This window comes from Phyllobates terribilis, unplaced genomic scaffold, assembly GCF_046119375.1.
Source record: "Phyllobates terribilis strain yellow unplaced genomic scaffold, ASM4611937v1 Scaffold_4__5_contigs__length_816908805, whole genome shotgun sequence".
NCBI classification, from domain to species: Eukaryota; Metazoa; Chordata; class Amphibia; order Anura; family Dendrobatidae; genus Phyllobates; species Phyllobates terribilis.
In genome coordinates, this window is record NW_027362764.1 from 693,255,051 (window position 1) to 693,265,541 (window position 10,491).

General features: G+C 47.1%; 1 protein-coding gene across 2 annotated transcripts in view; it reads right to left on the minus strand.

Moving 5' to 3' along the window:
- LOC141265890 (cytochrome P450 2D17-like) overlaps nucleotides 1–9,642 on the minus strand; it is a 107,667-nt gene extending 98,025 nt beyond the window's left edge. The window contains exon 1 of one of the 2 annotated variants that reach the window (XM_073679559.1): nucleotides 9,517–9,642. In XM_073679559.1, coding sequence (XP_073535660.1) covers nucleotides 9,517–9,627 — 111 coding nt within the window. In that variant the 5' untranslated portion in view covers nucleotides 9,628–9,642. Of the gene's footprint in view, nucleotides 1–4,417; nucleotides 4,723–9,516 lie in introns of those variants that run through there. The other variant, XM_073679558.1, reaches the window with a different exon arrangement.
- Between the last annotated feature and the right edge of the window lie 849 nt (nucleotides 9,643–10,491).

Genomic DNA, 10,491 nt, shown 5'->3' on the forward strand with positions numbered 1-10,491 from the left:
AGCTGTCCACTTAGTGAAGGAGTTGCTGACACAAGCTGACTCACACCCTGATCCAGATGCTCCACCGGAGACCCAACAGTTGTGGAAGGAGAAAGGCAAGCTGTTCATCTACGAGGGAAAGCTGTGTTGGAGAAGCATCAACTCCCGGACACACAAACTGGTCTGGCAGGTGGTAGTCCCAAGGCGGGATGCGCCAATGGTTTTAGAAGCGTACCACGATGGAGCAGGACACTTCGGGTGGAAGAAGTTGGAAGCCCTGCTACGTGAGCGAGTCTACTGGGCTGGCATGAGGAAAGCAATCAAGAGATCTCCCCTGCTGCCCATAATCACCAAACAACCACTTGAACTGGTAGCCTTGGACCACGTGAAGCTAGCCCCAAGCCAGTCATTCTATGTCTGCGCTCTCACCATAGTAGACCACTACTCCCGATTCCTGGTAGTAGTGCCAGCGAAAGATCAGACGGCTCAGACGGCAGCCAAAGCGTTTCAACAACACTTTTGTCGCCCGCACGGTTACCCTGAACAAGTGCTCACCGACCAAAGTCCAGCCTTTGAAGCAGAAGTGTTTCAAGAATTCTGTAACTTGTACGGCTGCAAGAAAATAAGGACGACGCCGTATCATCCCCAGACCAACGGGTTGTGCGAGAAAATGAACCAGGTGGTGATAGACCTGTTGAAGACATTGCCACTTGAAGAACTTAGCCTGTGGCCTGAGAAGTTACGAGATTTGGTGGACCTATATAACCACATCCCGGTGAACTCCACCAACTGTACACCTGCCTACCTGATGAGAGCAAGACCTGGCAAGCTACCCATTGACTTAGACATGGGAGTATTAACACCTGAGACGACATCACCAGATGCAGACTGGGATATGGAGCGGCAGCAACAATACCACAAGGTGCAAGAATGTGTGGAGAGAAGTTTGCCCCAGTCGAGACAGAGGCAAGAAAAAACTTACAATCAGCATGCACCTGCAATTCCCTTGTCACCTGGAGAACAAATACTCTAAAGGAAGAGACAAGTCCACAAATTAGATGACCAGTGGGAGGTTGAGCCATACACCGTCTTACCTTCAAATTTCGATAACACCAAGGTATGACTCATCAGTAAAGATGGAGGGGAAGCTTCAGCGGCAGTCTCAAGAGACCACTTGAAGATATGCCCTGATCAGTTGAAACACAAAGAAGAAGACCAAGACAACCCCCAGCACACAGGAAAGGTGGAAGAAACAGTCCAAACAATCCTTGGAGAATTTCCCCGGTCTTGGACGCAGGTGAACCGAGCAATTGTGGTACCTGTCCTGACCTTTCTCCAAGTGGCCTCACCGGATGCCGCAGAGACTCTAGAACAGCAGAGGGACCAGTTGGCCCCAGAAATAGATGGTTCATCAGCAGTGGAACAAGTGAATCTACCCCCTGCTAGCGGAGAATCTGTCATACCCATATTGAGTCAAAGAGTTCGTAGAAGACTACCAAGTCTACCAGTGTTACCTCAGACTAACCGTAGAGTACTCCACACTGAGCCCACCACACCAGCGGTAGATACTAGAGACCCGGGTAGGTCAGTGACAACAAATGTACTGCGTAGATCAACCCGTAGTACTAAAGGTCAGCTCCCTGCCCGCTGGAGGAACTAAAGTGTAAGAGAATAAAAATGTAAAGTATATAGTTGTTAAACTTATGGACAATTGGACCACAGGACTAGGTGTGGTCAGGACAATGTTGAATATAGTTAATAATTGGCCTTGAAAATAAACCGCAGGTGTGGCCGAAAACCAGGCCAACCGACAGAGTGCCCTAAAGCCACGCCCAGGGACGATACACTTAGTGGGTTGAGGCGGTTCCCACCAACCAAACTTCAGTATCCGGAAAAAGACAATTCCCCGATTGTGGCGTAAAGACTAAGCGCCGCAATGACTGCTCTCATTTCTAGTTTGTTTTTTGTGATTTTTGCTTTTTGAGACTTTTTAAATTATTTGTAATGAGAATTGTTATTGTTGTTAATTGTTAATTCAAAAAGGTATCCTCAGTCAGGGTGTTCTGAACTAGGGGAGAATGTCGCACCCCAGGGGTCCGTTTGCCATAGTGGCATTGCCTTCCTCACAGGGGGTGATGCCATGCCTGGAAGAAAGGAGGGGTCCCCTAATCAGGTATACCAGCATACAACACTTTCCTGGCTCCAGACCAGCAGGAAGCGCAGAAGAACCGGACACCGGAGTCCGAGGTTGTGGGGCACTGAAGGCCCAGCAGCAGAAATCGGAGGGCAGGAGACTGCAGGTCTCCTGGCCCCATCAGACGCCCGGAGACTCAGCAGCACATAGGGCCCAGCACCGCCACGTGGGAGCGACACTCCAAGAAGGCCCGAGCTGCCTGCCATACGGGTGAGGAACAGACGTTTTACTCAGGGAGGAGGGCCGCAGCATAGCTACAAGCAGCAGGACCAAAGAGACCAAGAGATTAGCGCACAGGGAAGGCCTACAACTTTACCTGGCGAGGTGGATCCCCAACTTGCTTCCAGGCCTCCCGGACCTCTACTACCAGCTAGTACCTGTGCCCCGGTCTGCTTAACAACCGCAAATAAAGATAAGAGGAAACCACCATTAAGTTGTGGACTAGTCATTATCTGCGCCATCACCTGCACTACACTGCACCAACAACATCTACCCTATAGTATCACTACATCCTGCCGTGGAGCTAAGCTCTGCCTGTGGAGAGCTGAACCAACTCTGCTGCGTCACCATCAGCTCCAGAGGATCTGCACTGCAGCGGCGGCTCCATATAGCCGCATACCACAGGTGGCGTCACGAACAATATATATAAATACTTCATTCCCCTTTTACTTTTCCTCTTTTATTTATCGCCCTGGGTCACGGACCGGGTCACTGCCACTGTGACATCTACCCGCTTCGACTGGCCCGGCTACGGAGTACCCCATGACCCAGGGGGCGCGTCACCTGTATCTGGGGTGACTTTTCCTGGTAGCACTCTGCACAGGATTGGTCTCCTATGCAGGGCAGGACAAAGAGGGCAAACTTGTTTTCAATTAAAAAAACAAAACTTCCATAAGTGCAATTTTCTTTCACAAAATTATAAATTGACTTCAACATTGCCTCTTGGTTTTCTGCTTGGCAGGGGGTGGTGCGCTTCAGAAGATTGGCAGACAAGCGTCATGATAGCACAGCTGCTCTGAACTGTGCCTTCTCCTATGCTGCCGACAGCATCAGAAAAGTGTATGGGCCCAGATGCTATCCAGGTCCAGCAATTCGGACAGCTTCAGAGCTGCACTTGCAAGCTGTATATCAAACAGGTTGCAAAAGCACACTCTTTGCCTATTAAACTAAGTAACCTAGGCAATGAGCAGTAAAATATAGACAAAAATATCCCTCCATTCTTGAAAACGGAAAGGATTTTTGAGGTAAATTGCAAAGTTGCTTGTTTTTACAATCATTTTGTTCACTATTAATGAACATGAGACAACCCCTTTAAGTTAAAGTTATTTAGGTATTTCAGTGGCTGCTATGACACAATGCTATGCTTGGTTTGGCCTAGGCTCTTAATTTTAGTGAAGGCAAATCTTAAAGCGGACGTCCGGTCAAAACCGATGAGTCTGCAGTCACTCTGTGTGAGCATGTTCATACACTTGTATAGAGCTAAGGCCACGGCCCGACTAGTGACGCGGATGGTGAGTGGGTGTGTCCAACTAGAGGGTGCGGCCTCGCTCAACCCAAGTATATGGAGAGCGAGGCCGCGCCCGCCGGCTGGGTGTATGTATAACTCATACATACCCTCCGTTACCGGGTCTGAAACCGGCGAATCCCTGCAGCGCACAGTGCATGCACTGTGCGGATTCATAAGTCTGCAGTTATAGAGTAATTGATGCAAAAGGAGCCCCGATCAAGTATTGAATGCATTTACTGAACATACATTTCAGTAGGCCAACATTTCGGATTTTAAAAACATTTTTCAAGCTATTATAAAGTATTCTAATTTACTGAGATAATGACTTTTGTGTTTTCATTGACTATAAGCCATAATCATCAACATTAACAGAAATAAATGACGCGCCCCCTGGGCCGTGGGGTACCCGGTGCCGGGCCGGTAGATACTGGGGGATGTCACAGTGGCGGTGACCCAGTCCGTGACCCAGGGCAGCCAATAACAGAGGTTTATTTATAAGGGATTTATAGTGATTGTATAAAGTTCGTGACTCCACCTGTGGTATGTGGCTAAAGGGGGCCGCTGCTGCGGAGCAGGTCCTCTGGAGCTGATGTGAGTGCAGCAGGGATGGTGTGGCTCTCCACAGGTAGAGATTAGCTCCAGGGCAGTGTTGATGTAATAGGTTGTGCTGGGCGTTGTAGTGCAGGGGTTGATGGCGCAGAGACAATGGAATGCAGTCCTCAGGGTCTTTTACTCACGGTTGTTGTAGTCCAAGTTACAGGCACCAAAGTAACTTCCCTCGTCGTGCTGCGCTTACTCAGGGAGGGGTTCAGTCCACCCTCAGGTATCTCCGGAGTACTTAGCAGGACCCCCTTCCGTGTCCTCTCTCTGGCCTCTTCCCTGCACCTCATACCAAGTGTCCCAATCCGGTACCTGCGGGCTTTGTCGGGCGACGTCTGTTCCGTCCCCTGGGTCCTCTATAGCTACCTTCTTGGTGAGACTGATATGGACTGTTGGCTACAGGACATGAAATACTGCAGCCTCTGGTTTCTAGTTAAGGCATAAAGTCCTCCGCTAGTTGAGGGACCGGTCCCCTTTGTGTGGCCTGACCCCTCCACCTCCTGGTAGATTCGGGCGTACGGGTGGCCTCTCACACTGCCAGAACCCCTGGGGTCCCTTCTTTGTTCCTGGAGCCCTTCCTGCTCCTCTCTCTTCAGTCCGGGGCCTCTCCTCAGGCCCTCTGCCTGAGCAGAGCTCCTGCAGGGCCCTGCTCCACTAACTGTAGGTTGTTCTCACTGTTCTGACTGGACTGAACTGAACTGAACTGAACAAGATGGCTTCTCTATTTATACCTTCCTCTCATGTGCTCCCCTAAGCTACTTCCTCCATCCACACCCACTACATAGCTCCTCCCATCAGCTAGGGACCCGGGACTGTGCTCTACCTTAGGAGCAATCTCGCCCTACCTGTTATGATCTGCTACAAGCACTAAGGAAAGACAGGAGATCTGTCCCTACAATAGAACTAAACTGGATCCCTACGATGTAACGGGAAACCTGATCCTGCGATCAGACCCGCTAAAGTCCTCGGCTAGTCTGTACGAAGACCTATAGATGCAAGGGAGGGATCCCTACAAGAACTAGGGACTGGGATAAAGTTGAACACCTCCTAGCAAAAATTGTAGCAGTAAAGACAAACACACAACATAGAACATAGAGGTCAGAAGACCTAGCAAAACTAACAGAGAAAGGTAACAGAGTACCAAGCTAGCTCAAGAGTAGAAAATACAATGAAGTCCAGCAAGGCCAGGAGGGCGGAGCCGGATTAAATAGGCAAAAATGGTCATGTGACCAGCAAACTAGAAAAAAACTAACAGGAGAGTTCTAACAGTACCCCCTCTTCTAAGAGGATCCTCCGGATCCCCTAGGACCGGGCTTATCAGGAAACTTCCTGTGAAACGCTCTGACAAGTCTGGAAGCAGAAACATCATCCGCCCTCACCCATGAGTTATCCTCGGGTCCGAAACCCTTCCAAGCGACGAGATACTGCAAACTCCCTCTATACCGTCTAGAATTTAGGATGCGGGAAATCTCATATTCCCCGTCCTCCACCACCGGAGGAACAGTGGCAGAGGCGTCACCAACCGACACATCAGCTTTTTTCAACAGAGAAACATGAAACACCGGATTAATCTTCCAGGAAGTAGGAACCTCCAACCTAACAGCAGATTGGTTAACTATCTGAAGCACCTTAAAGGGCCCTACAAACTTGGGACCCAATTTTTTCGAAGGAATCCTCAATCGCAGATTCTTAGAGGACAACCAAACCATGTCACCAATAGCAAACGAAACCTCTTGCCGTTTCCTATCAAAGTACCTCTTAGATTTTTTGTTAGCCTCCTGAAGATTATTACGCATATCCGTCCAAACTCTCTCCAAATCACCGGAAAAACTCTCCTCCTCAGGCACAGCCGATACCAATTTGGAGAATGACCCAAAAGACGGATGTCTCCCAGAACAACAAAAAAAAGGCGAACACCCAGCAGAAGAGGATGTATGGTTGCTAAGAGCAAATTCAGCAAGTGGCAGAAACTCAGACCACCCCTCTTGATTGTCTGCCACAAAGCAACGCAAGAACTGTTCAACATCCTGGTTCTTTCTTTCTGTCTGGCCATTAGACTCAGGATGATATCCGGATGAAAACGACAAATGAACTCCCAACCTGTCACAAAAGGCATGCCAAAAACGAGCCACGAACTGAGGTCCACTATCAGAAACAATGTCAGTAGAAACGCCATGTAGTCTGACAATTTCCTTGACAAAGGCCTTAGCGAGTGTCTTAGCGCAAGGCAGTTTGATGAAGGGAACCAAGTGACACATCTTGCTAAAACGGTCCACGACCACCCAGATGACCGTGAAACCTTCAGAGGGGGGAAGGTCAGTAATAAAGTCCATAGCCAGATGTGTCCAAGGTGCACTAGGAACCTCCAGAGGGCAAAGCAACCCCGCAGCAGGAGCATGCGAAGACTTAGATCTAGCACACACAGTACATTGACGCACCCACTTAATGACTTCCTTCTGCCATCCAGGCCACCAAAAACTGCGACCCACAAGTCTCTTGGTCTCAGAAATTCCTGGATGACCTGCCAACCGAGACTCATGACACTCAATAAACAAATCTCTCCTAAAGGTCCTAGGCACAAACAACCTCCCATGGGGAGTGTTAGATGGGGCATTCTCCTGAGCTTTAAGAATCTCATCCTCCAAAACAGAGTCCAAAGCAGCAATCACAACACCTTCTTGTAAAATGCTCTCCTCCTCCTCAGCACTGACCATGGGAGAAAAGCTGCGAGACAAAGCATCCGCTTTAACATTCTTGGTACCCGGGATGTAAGTAACGGAAAAATTAAACCGCGAGAAAAAAAGTGCCCACCTAGCCTGATGGGCATTCAGGCGCTTGGCAGCATCAAGATAGATCAGATTTTTATGATCCGTAAGAACCTGAATGGGAAATTCAGCACCTTCCAAGAGGTGGTGCCAGTGTTCAAATGCGAGTTTAATAGCCAGCAATTCCCAATTACCAATATCGTAATTAAGTTTAGTCTCAGAAAAGTTTTTTGAAAAAAAGGCACAGGGATGTACTCCATCCTTGCTTTCCTGAGACAACACCGCACCAACCTCCACAGAAGAAGCATCAACCTCAACCAAAAACGGCTTAGTCACATCAGGCTGCATAAGGATGGGAGCAGAGCTGAACCTCTCCTTTAGAAACACAAAAGCTTCAATGGCCTCAGAAGTCCACTGAACCGCATTAGCACCTTTCCTGGTGAGATCGGTCAGCGGTTTGACAATAATAGAATTTTTTTTTATGAATTTTCTGTAATAATTGGCGAAACCCAAAAACCTCTGTATCGATTTCAAACCAATAGGCCTAGGCCATTCCTGCACAGCTTGAACTTTAACCGGGTCCATCTCAAAACCTTCACTGGAGATAATGTAACCCAAAAACTAATTCTCTGTACAGCGAACTCACATTTCTCCAGCTTAGCAAAAAGCGAATTGTCCATTAATAACTGTAAAACCTCACGTACGCTCCGCCAATGAGACTCCAGATCAGGCGAATAAATCAGAATGTCATCCAAATACACAACCACATTTTTGCCGATCAAAGGTCTAAGGATGTCATTAATAAGATTCTGAAAAAATGCTGGAGCATTGGTGAGACCAAAAGGCATAACCAGGTTCTCAAAATGACCCACAGGAGTGTTAAAAGCAGTCTTCCATTCATCACCCTCCTTCATGCGCAACAAATTGTATGTCCCCCGGAGATCAATTTTAGAGAACCACTTGGCCCCCACTAACTGGTTAAACAAATCAGGAATCAATGGCAGTGGGTAAGGATTGCGTACCGTAATTTTATTAATCTCACGAAAGTCCAGACAAGGACGTAAACCGCCATCTTTTTTTTTAACAAAAAAAAATCCAACAGCCACAGGAGACTTGGAAGGCCTAATGTGACCAGCGGCCAAGCTTGTCTGTATGTATTCCTCCAAAGCCTTTCTCTCAGGAATAGTAAGATTAAATAAACGACTTTTAGGAAGAGTCGCTCCAGGGACAAATTCAATGGTACAATCATAGTCTCTATGGGGAGGCAAAATTTGTGACTCCTCCTCAGAAAAAACTCTCCAAAAATCCTGAATAGGTACAGGTAATTCCCCTTTTTCCACCGCAGCAATACGTCCGTTACAACACTTGTCATAACATTTAGGGCTCCAGGACTTAATTTCATTGGTAGACCAATCCAGTACAGGATTGTGCAATTTTAACCAGGGCAACCCCAATATTACTGGAGAAGGCAAATTATTCAATACTACCAAATCCAAATTCTCTTGATGAACACCATTAATAGTGAGGGGAAACTCACAGACCTTGTGAGTAACACTCTTCAAGGGAGAGCCATCAACAGAAACCACAGCAATAGGGGATGACAAAGGTTTAGGTTTTAATGTAAGTTTTTCCAAGAATCCCCCATCAATCACATTCAGAGTAGAACCACAATCCACAAATAGACCGAAATTCAATTAATTCTTCCTGAGCAGCGGTAGTAGCAGATAGGAATACTCCCTTAGTATTTAAACAGGCTATACGTGCATAACTGACCATTTTTTTTCTTTGTTCATACGAAGCACAGAGTTCTTAATAAAATGACCAGAATTTCCGCAATAGAAGCACAAACCTTCAGAAAGCCTGCGGTCTTTTTCCTGAGAGCGGGGTGTCATCGCCCCAATCTCCATCGGCTCTCCTTTGTCAGCACAGACCCTCTCAAGACTCGGAGCTGACATAGCAGAGGATTTGCTCTCATTAACCCTTGCACGCAGTCTCCTGTCCACCCGTATAGCTAATTGCATAGCCTCCTGCAAGTTTCCAGGTGTGGGATAAGCAATCAGCAAATCTTTAACCCTTTCACCTAGCCCCGCAAGAAACAAACTTTTCAAAGCTGAATCGTTCCACCCCACCTGGGCAGACCACCGACGGAAGTGAGAACAATATTTTTCCACATTACCTGATCCCTGCCTCAAACGTCTCAATTCAGACTCAGCAGATGAGACACGATCAGGATCATCATACAACAAACCCAAAGCAGAAAAAAAACTATCCACTGATCTAAAGCACGGATCACTAGGTTGGAGAGAAAAAGCCCATCCCTGAGGATCCTTGCGCAAAAGTGACATTATGAACCCTATGCGCTGTGATTCATCACCAGAGGATCCGGGTCTTAAACGAAAATACAATAAACAAGCATTTTTAAAAGAAAAAAAATCTTGTTGTTCACCTAAAAATAGATCAGGCAGACGTACCTTTGGCTCCACAAAATGTGCTCCAGAACAGCTACTCACGTGTTGTTGGAGCTCGGCCACCTCCAGAGAGAGTCCCTGCAAGCGTTGAGCCAAATCTTGAACCGAGACCATGATGGAAACTGGAGGTCTTTTCTTAGAGAAATTTTTTGGGCTGGACTTACTGTTATGATCTGCTACGAGCACTAAGGAAAGACAGGAGATCTGTCCCTACAATAGAACTAAACTGGATCCCTACGATGTAACGGGGAACCTGATCCTGCGATCAGACCCGCTAAAGTCCTCGGCTAGTCTGTACGAAGACCTATAGATGCAAGGGAGGGATCCCTACAAGAACTAGGGACTGGGATAAAGTTGGACACCTCCTAGCAGAAATTGTAGCAGTAAAGACAAACACACAACATAGAACATAGAGGTCAGAAGACCTAGCAAAACTAACAGAGAAAGGTAACAGAGTACCAAGCTAGCTCAAGAGTAGAAAATACAATGAAGTCCAGCAAGGCCAGGAGGGCGGAGCCGGATTAAATAGGCAAAAATGGTCATGTGACCAGCAAACTAGAAAAAACCTAACAGGAGAGTTCTAACACTACCCCCACTGCTGGTATGTTTTGGATGCAGGTGTTAGGGTCCCGAGCTGTACTCCTTCCTTACCTGAGAGTGAGATACCACACCTCTGGTTGAGATGCAGTATCTCTGGGGTGACCGAACCCTCAGGGGGGCCACATAAACACTTGAAATAGATCACTCTGTTTGTAATGACTCTATATAATATATGAGTTTCACTTTTTGTATTGAAGAACTAAAATAAATTAACTTTTTGATGATATTCTAATTTAGTGAGAAGCACAGGAAAAGTGTCCCCTTTTCCTGTCTTTCAATGTCCAGAGGTATGCAAAATCTTGTGAAAAGCCTTCCCCAAAAAGTGGAAGTTGTTTGGGATCCAAAAGGGAAAACAACTCCATTGAAATGTCTATAGAT